Below are 16,162 nucleotides of genomic sequence, written 5' to 3' on the forward strand. Positions count from 1 at the left end.
TGGAGGAAGTCTTTCTTGTTAGTCATATCCTAGGGGCCTATCCTATAATGTAGCATGTTGTTTTAGTTCTCAGCTGTTTTTGCCGCTTGTGGCCTAAGCGAACTCAAGTTGTCTGGGCCTCCTTGGCCCCTTTCTTTTCCTATGCATACTTATCATAAAAAGGGAAAAAAACAAGAATTTACATATTTTCAGATCCTGTGATTGATTAAAAAATTACTATTTATTCCATCCATAGAACTTTAATTAGAATAGTTTTGCCCAATAAGCTAAAGCAATTTATGGAATACCATAACAATTAGATCTATTTTGTTGTGTTCTGGTAACTCTAATTTTATGGTATGAATTTTCTTTTCCTTTGTATTGAGGGTTTTTCACATAAATTGTTTGTGTTACATCTGTTTAGTTTTTGTCTTGCTATTCACATTAGTTTTCTAGGCAAGAACTAAATCAGTACATACCAACTACAAAAATAAGACCTATGACTTAATTAAGTTTCTCTCCTATGGTAATAGTTGGCAGCTCTTGTAAATAAGTCAAGTTTGTGTCGTGTCTGTTAATGTTACGGATCAGCAAAAACTCAACCCAAACACGACTAGAATAAAAATTATGTTGAATAAAACCCAACCTAGACACAACCCTCAAGGTTTTCAACCAAGTATGATTCAACATTTAAAAATGACACTACAAAGACCCAAGACGTTGATATAAATAGGGATGGATACAAACTAAACCAACCTTCAATAAATTTTTACTTAAATTCGATTCAAATTTATTAAACAATATTAAAGATGATTTGAATCAAATAAAAATGATTTAATTCCAATTTAATTCGAGTTTAACTCAAATTTATAATTTAAGTATATGACTAAAAAATATAACTCAAATTTTTTATTCAAATTCATGATTTATTAACGAAACAACATCATTTAACAATTACTTAATATAATTCAAATTGAATCACAAGTCAATCTCATACAAAGTCAGACATCTACCTAACTTGTGAGTCAAATTAAATCAAACTCTCTATAATTCAAATTTATTTGGTTTCAAAATGAATCAAACCTTCTATTCGAACTCGATTCAAATTCCAAATAAATTTGAATCGAACCAAGCTGGCTTTCGAGCCCAAGCCCACTTGGTTCAGGTCCAGTATGAGATATGAAAGGGAAAGTAAATGCACATCGGAATTTAAACTTTGGCACAAATTTAGTTTCAAATGACAACAAAATTTCATATGCAGAGACTGTCAATTGTTGCAAAGGACTACAGTAATCTATCAGGTGAGATGGAGCAAAGAATGGTGAGGTATTCCAAGAATATATGATAAGACAATTTTTTTTAAAAAAATTAGTACATTTGAACATTTTCCAGGCTTAGTTTTGAGGCCAGTACCCATTGATTTCAAGATAAGAGTCCTCCAGAAATAATCGTCCTGACGAAGGCAGTTGACCCATTGAGACAAATCAATGTTGGAATTAATAGTCATCTTCGAGATCGAATGTGTCGTCTGGATTTTCATAATCCAGTTCATTATAAAACATTCCTTCTGCATCCTGCTCATTATTGTAATCGTCTTCTCCATCCAGGTCACCATCTTCTAATGTATCATCCCACTCGTGCTCTTTTTTCCCTGTACTGGCCAACTTGTCTTCATTCTCTTGTGATTTAGTTCGCGGTCTCTTGGTATTATCTGCATCCTCCTGCAAGAAAAAATGAACAGTCCCAACATCCACATTAATTAGATGTTACTACAGATGCAAGAATGCAAATAATATAAAGACAAACATACAGAATCCTCAAAAAGTTTCTCCAGCACTTCATAGTTGATTTTGGAGCTGAGCCTCTGCATACAAATCAAGTTGGTATTCATCAATAAAGAGGGAAAATAATCAATATGTTGTACAGAAACAAACCAACCATAAACAGGGAATTTCATATACATGCAAAGATATGTCAACACATTTGCTAAGAGGTGCAAACAAGCCCAACCAAACCAAGTATTATTTGGTTCGAGCTCAGCTTGATGCAATTCACTTAGTCTCAAACTCGACACGTTTGGACATTAACAGCTTGGGCTCAAGATTGAAAGTAAGGATTCAAGGCCAGATAAAAAAAAATTATGTTAAATCCCTTAACTTGTATATTTATCAAGTATACCCTATATTCAAAGTTAGAGAATAAAATTTTGAAAGTGAAAATACAAGATTTTAAACTTTTAAAGCTTTATAATATTATACTCGAGCCGAACAATAGAGAGTTTGAGCTCAGCTCGAGTATAAGACTCGAACTGCTCGAGCTCAGCTCAACAATGATCGAGTCACGAGTGGTTTGCCTCCTTTGCAGCCCCACATTTGCTCTGACAATGATAACTAACGAGAGTTCTCCAAAAAATCTTCTAAAAATAAGCCCTCATAGAGGAGACTAACATGTTCAGCATGTATTGTCTAGTACATTATTGTTTATGAAAAGCCAGTGACTTGCCGTGGGAGAGTCATTCATTTCTTGCAGTACAAGTTCCAAACTGGGTAAGTGCGGGTCCAGTATTAGTAAAATCAGATTCAACTCTTGTGAATGATTTCACTTTAACTAACCACTATGATGAAATGAGAAGCTTAGCATTTTGAGTTGTTCTAGAAAAGGGAAGATACAATCTGGTTTGGTACCTTTTTATTCAGCATTTGGCGAGTGGCTTCTAATGCAGTCTGAGCCGGAGCAGTGTTTTTTGCTTCTGCAGCTCGTTTTAGTTGTTTTTCCTGCAAAGTGATAAAATATGATGCAAATTAAGAACACATAAGATGCCACTAATCTTCAAATTAAAATGCTTTTTCTTAAAAACAATTTGTGAAGCAATGGTACCATTTTCTGAAGAAGAATATACTAAAGCGTAGCAGATATGATATAGCCTAAACATACGCCCTACCATAAAACATTTCAAAATGCATATTGAAATGATTGCTTCTATTTATAGATATCCAAAACTACCTTCTTATATTTGGCCACATTAGCTTGAGCAGCAGCAGCAAGCTCCCTTGCAGCTTTTAATTCCTCAGGATTGCCTTTGAAACTAGCCTCAAAGGCTTCCCTAGCAGCTGCTGCAGCTGCTTCCTTTGCTGCTTGTTCCTGTAAAAATTATAGCACAAAGTTCTGGTGGAATCAATATCAGCCCAATTTACGGCAGGTGCAGCAGAAGAACAAATCAAGAAAAAAAAATGAGCACATTTTAGTGTGTTTTATGACCAATCTTTAAACATAGGGTAAAGAATTATCGTTAAATCCAATAAATATATTTTTAAAACCTTACCAAATGATCTCTTAAGCTTTTGTATAGTTTCACTTGATTTATATGTTACATCAAGAATTAGGATATGAAAGTGTCTACAAAACCTTTCTTTATAATAGATAAGTTTCTACTGAATATGGTTTATGAAATCTAGGATTCAACAGATTACAAATCACATTACCTCAACATACTCCCGGTTCATTTCTTCCCAAATTATCTTTTTGAGATGTTGCTCCTCCTCATTGTGAAGGTAGCCATCAACCTGAGATGGCAAAGTTGTACAAATTGAGTCTTGATCCATGTAATGAGCCATGAATGAAGATGAAGCACATTACTTATTAGATATGTAAAGAAATCCACACAATTAGAAACATAAATTTCAACAGAAAAATGGCTGATGCACCCAAATTGGCATAATATAAATTTACTTTATGTCAGAATCCCTAAAAAAGTGTCTTGCTCTTCAAGTGATCAATGACACAAATGAAAGGACTTCAGAAACACTAATACAGCTAGCTATTTTATAGGTTTTTTTTTTAATCAATACTATGCATACCCATTTTGTGTATACACTTGTATATGTTATCACGACATACAGACTTTGAATATACACTTATGTATGTTATCACATAATTAGGTGTTACTTTATCATTAATTCAAAATCATTCAATCACATGATGACACACATAAGCGTATATCCATTTTTATACTCAAAGTGAGTACACATAGTTTTATTGTGTTTTTGTTATTGTTTTCAGCTCCTCTCAAAAGCTTGAGAGCAATACTCAATCCCCTAAATGGAAAAAAAGAGAACCTTTTTCAAAAATGTAGTAAATGTAGTTTCTTAAGCAGAGTTAGATGACTTAAAAGATGAAAAAAGGATAATAAAACTTAAATGCACACCTCAAGATCATCAATGTCTGAAAAGTTATCTGATTCATCTGAAGCTTCAGTACCAGTATCATGTCTGGGTGATTTACTATAATCATCACCATTATTGGTTGCCTCCTTTCTACCAGCTTCTGAAAGCCCTGTAACATCATATTTTTGTGAAAAGATTTAGGCACACCAAGAACTGGTGCTGCAAATATGAAACTTAAAATTGCAACAGTGCTTCACAAGAACAGAACAAAGTAACTTACCATTACTTTCTGGCTCTACCAACTTTACTTTTGTGGCCTTGCTCATAACTGGGCTGTCTAGTTCTTCCTCAAACTACCATAAAAGTTCACAATGAAAAAAGAAATTATTTTACAGAGAAGTTACTGTAACTTCTTGGAGATGAATCTTAAAATCAAATAAAATGCATGTAAAGACAAAATGCTAAGCAGCACCATGAATATCTGAGCATGTTACAGAATTTAACAATTTCCATGATATTGAAAAAACAAAGGATAATAGAAATTGAGTAAAAGATTATCCAGTATCTATGATTGTTCATAGTTTTTAGCCTGCGGGAAAGTGCAGACACAACACTTACAAGTGTATTTTCCTCGGCAGATTCTTTGGCCATTCTCTCTTTTTCAGCAGCCTGGAAGGCTGGAGGATCTGCTCCCCCCTCAAGTCCTTCTGAAATTGTCATAAACTGCACCAACCAGTAAATATGGACCATGGTTTTCAATATAAATGCACATCATTTTGTGACAAATATTAAAAAAAAGAGAGAGAGAGGAAAGAAGGCAGACTTACTTCATCATAACAACTTCTACAAAGCCCATATGCAAATGGTTTACCAGTATCCTTATGTTTACAAAGAACCTCAGTTAAGCTTGATTCTTTCGACACAGAACTGGGGTGATCAGTTGAGTAACTTCCTTGCAGCTCCTTATTCCTAGCCAGGAAATCCTCAATCTAGTCAAAAGAGAAATCGAAGGGAAAACTTTAAGAAATATCAAGATTGTAATAAAACAAATTTATACATGAACAAATAAAACTATTAACTAAATGAACATGACATTTTTAACAATAATATTCTTAACATAAACATCAATCTATGACTTCCATAAAAGTCATAAAATACCACTTCAGTCAAAAGGGAGAAAAAAAAAATACTCAAACAGCTTAGCATTCTACATTCCTCAAGTGGGTAACATAATTCAGCTGTAAAGTCAATTTGAGTTAGTAGTAAGGGAATCTTATGCAACTTGTGATAGGGATCAAGAAAGAAGAACAGAGGCAGATAAAGATAAAATAACCTAAATCAGACTTGCCCCAAATCATCAATATACCCCAGGTCCACTAAAACTACAGTTCTTCAGCGTACAGAAAAATTAACCACACTCCTAAAATTAACTCTCCAAACGGAAAATTGACTCACTCTTAAACAATACATGTAATCATACATGTTTCACTTTCAGCAATTGTCATAAAAATAAATAAATAAACCGACAAATAAATTGCTAAAACCAAATTAAATAGGAAAGTAGTGATCCTATTCTGTAACATGAACCACCATATAAGCCATGAGCCCTTAAAGTCTAGAATTGTGCAGCTATACTAAAATGACACTAGACCACCCATAGAAGAAGGTATATGAATGGTTCACAAAAGAAAAAGAAGGGGGGGTGGTGTGTGTGGGGGTGGGGTGGTTTGTTTCAGAAAGGATAATCCATTAAGATAACAGCAAAACTAAAAACCAATTCTGAATTCATAGACTCATGCAACCACTGATTTCCTAAAACAGCAATTATATTGCCATTTTACACATAGTTCATCTCAATAAAAACATACGGTGCAAGAAACGTACCGTTAAGCTTCCAGAATCTGTGTTCTCAAATTCAGTCAACCGCTTTGTGAGTGTAGCTTCACATATATGCACAATTTTCACCTGATGAAGATTTATAACAGACATCAAACTGGGATGAAGAAAATAATATTTCAACACTGAAGTACTTGGATATTAAGCACCTAACAGAGAGAGAAACAGAGCAAAATCAGAATGGCAATTTTAGATAGATTCTAAAGTACAAAAAGTCGAAACCCAAGAACATTCTCCAGTGAGCCATAAAAAAAGGCTAAATAAAGAGCCTAATATAAAATGTTCAATTAAATGTGGAGGGATTTGTACTTTGTTTATACTTGCTTCATTGTTAGATCAAGGCTAATTAGAAAAACTTCCCCCAAATTCAAATTAGGTCACTTGAACTCTAGGGCTGCCTCTTTATTTGAAGATCTACTCAATCATCACTTCGACATTGTTTGTACTTCAAAAGTAAAAATTATTCTCATAGAAAATAGTTAAATACTCATGCAACAAATCAATTAGATTTTACATAGAATATGTTGACAAATTAGAATGATAAATTGATTGTGAAAACTAAGTTCAAAAAGTTATAAAACCTCTACTATCCCAAGACCTACTAATAAACAAAGGGAGTGTGCATCATTTATATTCTAAACAATATGAATCTATCGTTTAAAATTTTATGGCACAATCCAAATCCTAGTGAAACTTCACCATGTGCACCTAATAAGAAAGGGTTACTACTTAAAAGGAATCTGTTTTAAAACCAACTATTTATTTTCTCCAACTGGGGCACCATATCACCATCGGTAAGAGCCAGTTCATGTTCTAAAATCAAAACTGAAAGCCACCTGTTAAAGGCATCCCTGCAAATAAACCTCTAATTTTCAAGGCTTTCCAACATTAGACAGATTCTTATAAACAGCTATTTAAAAGCTAAAAAAACAATCTTTTTAAGACAAAAACACAAATATAACATTAACATTCTGCAGCATGAACCAAAACACAGAGGAGCAACATAAGTTGTGAGCTTCACTTACAACATCTAACTTGGAGAACTTGAGACCATGTGTAAGTGCAGATATGTACAAAGCAGCACCACACAATCCACTAGGCTTTCTACCTGTCTGTATGTTTGAATCAAGTCACATTTCAACTTCTGACAATTACCAACTGATTCTAATGCCGAAATTGCATTGAAATAAGATAGTGAAATATCAAACCGTAATCCAATTTCGTTTCATGCTAGCCAAAATATCCCGAGCTGTACCGCAAACCTTCTTATCCCCTCCTGGTAGTAATCCTGCAAAGCAAATTGGTGATATGTCTCCCTAACTCAATCCAAAATACATAATACATGTTTGAGCCGATCTAAAGTGAAAGAAAAAAGAGGGTAAGCAATTTTTATTGTCATGAAACTGAAGAAAAGTTATTGTAAACTCTGGTAAAATAATAAAAAATGTCTAAAGTGGAATAAAAGCAAGCAAAGAGATAGGAGAGGACAGTAAGAAAATGAAAGAAGGACCTAAAATTTAACACGCATCCAAATCATCGAGAAAACACGTAACTGTCACCAAACAAAAAGATCTGTAATCCAATTCAGCAACTTAAGCCTAGTGTACAACTCAAGAAAATATTAACCGAAAAAAAAAAAAGGGGAAACAGATAAAAAATTTTAACCAAAGACCAAGTTTACAGATCAACAAGAGCCAAATAAGATTGAAAAGGAAAACTGGGTTTGAAAACCTGAAATGCCATACTCACAACGAACACTAGATGAAATAATTCTTCAAGAAACATTACCAATATTGTTATTTATAATGTGTATCTTAGAAAACCAAAATTATGATATCACCCTTCTAGCTTCAATCCTATTGAGGGAAAAAAAATTCTTGCACTGCCAGCAAACAGAACTTTAATTTAACAACGCATTAAGCTAAGAGGGATTCCACAAGTCTAATGTAAAGGCAAAAAAAATATGATGATCAAAAACCTACTAAATTAGTTTTGGATAGGCCCAATGCACTAACAAAAAATTATTCTTGACTTAGACCTAAACAGAAAAATCAATTTTGTGCATTATCAATCGACATTAAAGTAACTAATTTAGATTGACAAAAAGCTGCTGTTTAATATATCACCAGTATGATAGCCCTGGCATTGCAGTAGTATAATAGATACCTTCAACCCTTGTTTTACACTTGCAAATCAACTACAATTTTCCTTTTAACATTTAAAATCTTACAACAACAATGAAATAGTATAATAAAATCCTTGAAACCAGCCAAGAAAAGCCCTAGGATAGATGAAAACATACAATTTAGAGAAATGCTAACAGTGTTTACTAACTCACTCCCTACACTTACTGCTTGTTTTCAGATATCTCCAATGTTTTCACTTTGGTTTGTCAATCCACATATAGTATGAAAACAAGCCAAAAAGTATTGTAAAAAGTGAATTAGCAACTAACATTGGCAATCCTTTTTTACTTAAAGTTAAATTGAAAACACTTACATCAACCAAAATAGAATCTAGGAAAAGTACAATATGATGCAATCATTAGAGATATTGTCTTCAAATATGACCTCTTTGGCCAAAAGTCTTGAGGAATAGAAAATTTTAAATTAGACCCTTTTGAAGGATCTAATTTTAAAGAGATATTGTCTTCAAATATGACCTCTTTGCCCATTCCTTCCAACTAAATTTACATAGAGAAGCAATACTGCTAATCATTGTGAATTCTTTACAGAAACTTACGGTCAGTAAATTTAGGCAAAAATATGGAAGGATCAAGTTGTTTCTGTATATTGGATTCGTCTGCAAGGTACAGCACTTGGCACAGCTGCAAATATACACCACCCAGCTCATAACTGCAAAATAATTAAGAAGAAAGCAATAATAACTCATAATTGCAAAAACTTGATAGCTACATTAATGTTAATGTTAACCACACAATATAATTTGAGAAGTATTCATGAAAAAAGAACAGAAAATTTTCCTTACACATTGACATTCAAGTAATTGGCAAAATCAATTAGAAGAAATGGCTTCATTTTCTCCCTGCAAAAGAGAGATTCAAATTTTATATTAGCAAATATCTTTACTGCACAAGTTTAAAACCCAAAAAGGCAATTCTAACTTAGTTCATTCATTATCCAACTTAGGATGAACACAAATTCTTCAACTTGTGCTTGACTTTAACAATGTGTATGAATAAATTTGCAATAATTTCTTTGAGTACTTGAGAACTACAGCAGTTTGCAACTATGAGAATATTAACCAAATTAGAAGATAGCCAGAGTTCCTTGATCAAAGGGCATAATTAGCTACTGCAGAACTTGTAATTCATAGGTATGGTGGCTTATCCTTGTTAAGATGAAACAACATGATGAAGTACTTTAATCTCTTTCTCACAGTCTTACTCTTTATTATTCATAAAATTCTCCTTCAATCACAAAATTCCTATTTTTGACACACATATATGCTGGTTCAAGTGAAAATAAAGCATGAAATAAATTCCATTAGACCAGCACCAAAATCCATATTCTGTCAAAAGACCCTGATTTTGATTTGTTCTTTTGCATCCGCAAATTGATATACATAACATTATTTTTCTCTAAGAAACTGATATACATATAATCGCAGACTCTTGTCTTATATCTGGGACGACCTTTATATACCGATGCCACAGGTAAGAAAGCTATGCCCATGAATCACAGTAAAAATGTAAAGACAGAAAGAAATTTCATACCTGCATGCAAAGTATAGACAAGAAGCTTGCACTTGCTCTGTTCTACGCCCCCTAGTGAAATTCCGTGCAACAGCCATCTTCACAATTAAGAATCAATGATCAGGACAATCAATTAAGAAAATGTACAACTAACATAAGCTACAACAAAACATACTCCATAGAGGCGTTTAGCTATGTGAACTATCTCATCACTGTCACCAATACCTAAGGCATTCTTCATTTGTCTCATATCATCAAAAGCTGCAGCACCATAAACAATTAACAAAAACAACAAACTAGTACCCATGTTAACATAACATAAACAAAATATACCTCGTTCCAATAACCGTTCCCGGGAGGCTCCATATTCACTTTGAATAGTTCTTATCAAATTTCCTGACAATTGACTCTACAAACAAATCTAAACCAGTAAACATATTGGATATAAGTAGCAAAGGAAAGCTAAAGAACATGAAAATTCATCTAAAACAATGTCAATCATTACCAAAATGAAAATTCACACACAAGGCACATTTTTCAATAAAATCACCATTTATTGATGAAAAGCAACAAAAATCAAACATTCCCCAGATGAACGAATTCTACCACAGATTTCAACTAACTTGCTGTTCGGTTACAACAAGAATACAAAACCAAACACTCCCAACATGAGCAATCGACACAGTAGGGAACATGTAAATTTTAATCAAATTTCAATTCCTTAACAAATACAATACAAATCAAACATTCCCAAAATGAACATCAATACAAAAAGGCACATATAAATTTCAACAAAACCACAAATTTTAACAAAATAATACCTGCCCAGATGCATTCTTCACGAATGTAACTTCAGTGGAATAATTGTAATAGTCTAGAACTTTCCCACACAGTTCACAGAATCTACAGATTCAACCACACAATCCCACCCAAAAAAAAATCAAAATTAATAAAAACAAGACAAAACTAAAACGAAAATCAGCGGAATTCAATTCAGATTCAATTCCATCATAGAGCTTACAATTGAGAATCATAAGGACGGGTTCCAGTAACATTTTTGCCACAGGACGTACACCACACCATTCTTCTGGAAAAAAAAAAAAAAAAAGAAAACGAAGTAACTACCTCGAATCTGCAAAACAAAGAATAAAAATGAAAATCCAGAAAAATAAATAAAGACATAATGAAAAAGAAGAAAATACTCACCTGAAGTCGTGTGAGAGGAAACTGAGAATGTGGGGTTTTATTGAGAGTAATTGGGGTTTACGTGGGCCGAAGAATTGAGTTATGTTCCGTTAAATAGAAGTCACTGACTGTGACATGTGGAATGGTTTTATTGGGTGTAAGGTGGGACCTTGGAAATTGAAGTAACAGACTTGCGCCGGGTTTCTGATCTTGAGTGTTGCTGGCGAGTGTCTGGGTATGTTGCAAGAATAGTCATACGTCAACTCTTGAGAATAATAGGTTGTCCGATTCCCATACTTCCATTCCAATCTTGAGCACTCGTCAAAAAAACAAATAAGTAGGATAAGGGCCCTCGTTTCCTTAAAATCAAAAAGGACGGAAGGATGACAACTCGTTACTCTTTTTCTAAGAAAGGCGCACTCCAAGCAGGTGGGTATCGACAGACACTACGACTTAATCAACTGGATCCACCGAAGCAATTTCCTCTAGAATGAGGCTCTCATTGATAGATAGATTAGTGATTGGGTCACCCCTCCTGGCAAAGAAAGAAAGGCAGGTTCAGGCGATTAATCACTAAAATATTTCCCTCCCTTTCTTCATGACAGAGCAATTGAATGTGCGGTGCGGCTGCAGGGCCCCTATCAGCTATCTTTCAACCGGGTTTGAAGAAACTTAAAAGGCGGATAGGACATTTTTCAACCCCGGGTTTAAAGAAATGACACATTGTCGAAAAATTGAAATTAATTAAAGCGGACACAAAATTTTAAATATAATAAATATAGTTTTTTGTAAATTTAATATTTATTTTAATAATATTTTTTTTGATAATTAATTTTTTAATCATGCTCTTTTTAACAATATTTTTGTTAACATAATGTTTTAATATCATTATGTTAATTATAAGTATAATAATTTATAAATCAAAATATTGATAAACTTATTTAAAAATATTTTAATTTTAATTTGATTATTAATATATTTAAATCGAAATAAAAAATAAGATAGATATAAATGCGAGTGTAAAAGAGTGTAAGTATAAAGAATACAAGAAATACAAACAGTACTAGAAATGTAAAAAGTACTACAAATGCAAAAAATATGAGAAATGTAAACAATACAAGAAGTCCAGGTTATGAATATTTGTATAAATAAGTGTAAGAGTATTCTCGCACTCATGTATGTATAAATGTTTTTTATTATTTTTATATTGTTATTATATAATAAAAATATATTTATTTAATAAAAAATATAAATATTTATATAAAAATATATTTTTGATATAAATGTATTTATATAAATATTATATTATATATATTATATTATATACATTATATTATATTATATCATATATATATATATATATATATATATATATATATATATGAGAGTGTGGGAAATACGATTCTCATATTATAATAGAAATATATAAAAAAAAGTATATTTAAATAATAAATATATTTCTATTTATATAATTAAAAATATTTATTATATGAAAATATTTATATTTTTTATTATGGATATTAATTAAAATAGGCAGTTGTTTTCCCGTCTAAACCTTTTTCAGCAACAAATTTGACGTTTTACTTTTTTAAGCAAATTGTATTTTTCATAGTTCATTCATAAATAAAATGTTACCGTAGCATTTCGCCGATTAATTGTCTACCTTCCGCAAAAAACATTAAGATTAAATTATCTGTCATAAATAAAATTTATAAATTGAAAAATAAAATAATTGATTTTTATATATCCAAAATAATGGATATGCAGGTTTTTCTTGAAACGATGCGTTTTTTTCTCAAACAGGTTGTCGGAATTTGGAAAAATTTATAAATTGAAAAACAAAATAATTTTTTATAAAATAATTTATTGTTATATGTCCAAAATAATGGATATATAAGTTTTTCTTGAAACGGTGTATTTTCTTCTCAAACAGGGTTGTCGAAATTTGGAAAGGGGTGCGGGAAGGGATTGGGTACGTTAAGAGATGCGAAAATTTGAAAAAGGGTATGGAAATGGTGCGAAAATTTGGAAAGGGGTGCGGAAATCTTGTAAAAAGGTGCAGATGCGGGTGTGGGGATGGGGGTGCGGGAATTTGGTAAGGGGTGCTGGTGCGCGTGCACGTGCGCTAGTGTATGCATGCAGGCGCACGCGCACCGGTGTGTGCGAGCGGGCGCACGCACTCGCACCCTTTAAGCAATTGTCGCACCCTTCCATGCACCCTTCCACGCACCCTTTCGGCAATTGCCGCATTTTTAGCCAATTGTCGCACCCTTTCACGTAAGGCTGGACTCGAGCTGAGCCAGCTCGAGCTCGAGCTCGGCTCAGCTCAGTTCAGTTCGAGCCTAAAACGAACTGGGCTCTTCTCGACTTGATCGAGCTCGAGTTGCCTTACGTTGGTTCGGTAGATTTTTTTTCAAAATTTTTTATACAAAACGACGTCGTTTTGATCCATATATATTAAAAACGATATTGTTTTGATAATAAAAAATGAGTCAAACCGAGCCAAACTGAGTCGAACCAAAAATGAGCCGAACTGAAGCTGAGTCGAGTCGAGCTCGAGCCGAACTTGAGCCGCCCATAAATAAACTGAGCCAAACTCGAGTTGCCCATAAATAAACCGAGCTGAGCCTAAACTAGCTGCCAGCCGAGCTCGACTCGGCTCGAATCCAGCCCTACTTCCATGCACCTTTTCAACAATTGCGTGCAAGGGTGCGGCCAGAATTGCGGGTGCGTGAAAGGGTGAGGCAATTACTGAAAGGGTGCATGGAAGGGTGTCATAATTGCCGAAAGGGTGCGGGAGTTGTCGAAAGGATGCGGGAATTATCGAAATGGTGCAGCAAGGGTGCGGGGCACGTGGCGCGGTGCACTAAGTGATAAAATTACTAACAACTATCAACATGCAAATCAAAACGTCAACCAAACCACAAAGATCGACAGTCTCGCCAAAACCAAAATTTTACTCACGCACCATTCACCGTCAAGAAACCATCATCAGAAAACTACGGCAATGTCGTCCGAGTCATCTAAGTCGTCTCAGGTACATATTTATTACTAACATTGATTCGGCTTTGGGACATTGGATAAGATTTAGGTTTTCATTTCGTATTTCGTTGCATGCATGGATGTCGATTGGTTGATTACAGTTTTGATTATGCGATTGATTTTGTCAGTTTGACTGTGTTGGTTTAAAATATGTGATTTTGCCGATTGATTGTGTTGGTTCGTAGTTATAGGAGGAGGAGATGCTATTTTGGAGTGCTGATTTCCTTATTCACACTGTTACACACACATTCACACCTACAAGCCACCATTGACACCTTCCCGATCACTTCTCTTCTCCTGCACCCCTTCACACTTTCCCGCACCCTTTCACATATCCATGCACCCCTTACACTTGCATGCACCCTCAACGCATCCATGCACCTCTTAATATTTTGCCGCACCTGTTCACACTTTCCCACACCCTTTAACGTATCGATGCACCCCTTAGCAGTTCAACGCACCCTTCACGCATCCACGCACCCCATTAACACTTTGTCGCACCCTTTCACACTTTTCCGCACCTTTTCATATTTTCCCGCACCCGTTAACACTTTTACACACCCCTTTAACACTTTGTTGCACCCCTTTGCATTTCCACGCACCCTTTTTCACATTTTCCTACACCGCTTAACATTTTCCCGCACCCGTTTGCACTTCCACACACCCTTTAACATTTTGCCACACCCCTTTGCACTCCTCTGCACTTCCATACACCCCCTTAACATTTTGTCGCACCCTTTTGCACTTTCATGCACCTTTTAACATTTTGTCGCACCCTTTTGCATTTCCACGCACTCCTTAGCATTTTCTTGCACCCCTTTGCACTTCCACACACCCTTTAACATTTTCCTGCACCCTTTTGCAATTCCACACACCCCTTAACACTTTCCCCACGTTTTTCACATTTTTTCTCACCTATTTGCAATTTGATCGATTATATTGATTGTAATTTGACTAGTATAAAACCTTTTTGACATTTTTCTGATTTTTGGAATATGTTTCTTGTTTTTTAGGAAATTGGAGCTAATGAACGTCCTGGTGAAAGGAGGTATAACAACGGTCATTATTTTTTCGTGAAGTTCAAAGTTAGAGGTCATGTGGACACTGTCCAAGCAATCAGAAATACTCTTACTCATGCCTAGAAAAGAATGTTCAAAACATGTTGTTTCAGGAGATTTTTAAAGATAGAGACTCTAAAGCATAGCTCCAGTTTATTGCATTCTGTGTTATTTCGGCAAATCAACAAAAGAGTGGTGGGAGAGGAATTATGGTTTCGGCTTAATAGGGTGGACTGTAGATTTGGCCCTATTGAATTTGCTTTCATTACAGGATTAAAATTCAGTAGAGAAATGGGGAAGAGCAAGGTTATCGAAAAATCACAATTGAAATCTAAGTATTATGCGGGTAAAAAAGTTGTTACCTGTGGTGATCTAGCAGCAGTATTTAAAGAAAGAGCATGGGTCAACAATGATGAGGATGTCATTAAAATATATGCCCTATATCTACTTCATTTTGTATTGTTGGGATTAGACAATAGAAAAACTGTTTCAGAGTATATTTTACGTATTGTTGATGATTGAGATACTTTTAACTCATATCCCTAGGGTACTCTTGTTTAGAGGATGATCGTTAAATCTTTAGATGAGGCTTTACTAAAACAATATAATGAAGTTTCTAAATTATATCAGCTGTATTCAGAAGATATCCCAATATTAACTTACGGGATACGAGGATGTACCTTAGCATTTCAGGTAATATTAACCCTTTTTTAATATTTCATAAGTATATACTTTTGATCATTTTATTTATTTACAGTATATGCATTTTTTAATGACAGATTTGGATATACGAGACACTTAATAATTTGAAAAGTTTTGTGATTTGTAAATCGATGAAGAGAATTCCTCGAATGTTGAGGTGAAAAAGTTTAAAAGGTCCAAGCTGGGAGGAGATCAATCGTATTTTGAACTCTTCTAAAGTAAGTTATTATGTTTTTCAACATTATTTATTGTTAGTTTACCGTAACCCTCTTTTAATAAACCTAATTTGAATATCTTTAGGATATTGTCAGCCCTCGTATGATTGCATCCAAAGTTGAGAGACAATCACCGTATTACGAAGATGTTATGGATTACATTGATGATCCAGAAGAATCTAATACTATTCATATCGTTATAACATC

At 34.1% G+C, this 16,162-nt stretch overlaps 1 protein-coding gene across 3 annotated transcripts; it reads right to left on the minus strand.

Moving 5' to 3' along the window:
- Nucleotides 1-1,205: 1,205 nt before the first annotated feature.
- LOC123196833 (transcription factor IIIB 60 kDa subunit-like) lies at nucleotides 1,206-11,586 on the minus strand. 3 transcript variants are annotated; one of them, XM_044610969.1, is made up of 20 exons: nucleotides 10,960-11,586; nucleotides 10,775-10,885; nucleotides 10,575-10,656; nucleotides 10,087-10,162; nucleotides 9,929-10,014; nucleotides 9,775-9,851; nucleotides 9,027-9,083; nucleotides 8,781-8,893; nucleotides 7,247-7,326; nucleotides 7,064-7,150; nucleotides 6,027-6,107; nucleotides 4,970-5,131; nucleotides 4,761-4,865; nucleotides 4,423-4,495; nucleotides 4,184-4,311; nucleotides 3,462-3,542; nucleotides 2,983-3,120; nucleotides 2,664-2,753; nucleotides 1,790-1,843; nucleotides 1,206-1,700 (listed from the first exon to the last, which is right to left on the minus strand). In XM_044610969.1, exons 2-20 carry the CDS (start codon nucleotides 10,834-10,836, stop codon nucleotides 1,476-1,478), a joined length of 1,857 nt encoding a protein of 618 aa, XP_044466904.1. In that variant the 5' UTR covers nucleotides 10,837-10,885; nucleotides 10,960-11,586; the 3' UTR covers nucleotides 1,206-1,475. The 3 variants fall into 3 exon arrangements, with proteins under 3 accessions (XP_044466904.1, XP_044466905.1, XP_044466906.1); XM_044610970.1 differs by having other exon boundaries at nucleotides 10,775-10,840; nucleotides 10,960-11,585; XM_044610971.1 differs by lacking the exons at nucleotides 10,775-10,885; nucleotides 10,960-11,586 and having other exon boundaries at nucleotides 10,087-10,174.
- Between the last annotated feature and the right edge of the window lie 4,576 nt (nucleotides 11,587-16,162).

This window comes from Mangifera indica, chromosome 14 (genome assembly GCF_011075055.1).
Source record: "Mangifera indica cultivar Alphonso chromosome 14, CATAS_Mindica_2.1, whole genome shotgun sequence".
NCBI lineage: Eukaryota > Viridiplantae > Streptophyta > Magnoliopsida > Sapindales > Anacardiaceae > Mangifera > Mangifera indica.

Coding starts and splice junctions, on each gene's coding strand:
- LOC123196833 (XM_044610969.1), bottom strand. CDS start 10,836: ATGGTGTGGTGTACGTCCTGTGGCAAAAATGTTACTGGAACCCGTCCT. Junction 10,015..10,086: donor GGAACGGTTATTGGAACGAG/GTATATTTTGTT, acceptor ATGGTGCTGCAG/CTTTTGATGATATGAGACAA. Junction 3,543..4,183: donor CAGACATTGATGATCTTGAG/GTGTGCATTTAA, acceptor TTGCCATCTCAG/GTTGATGGCTACCTTCACAA.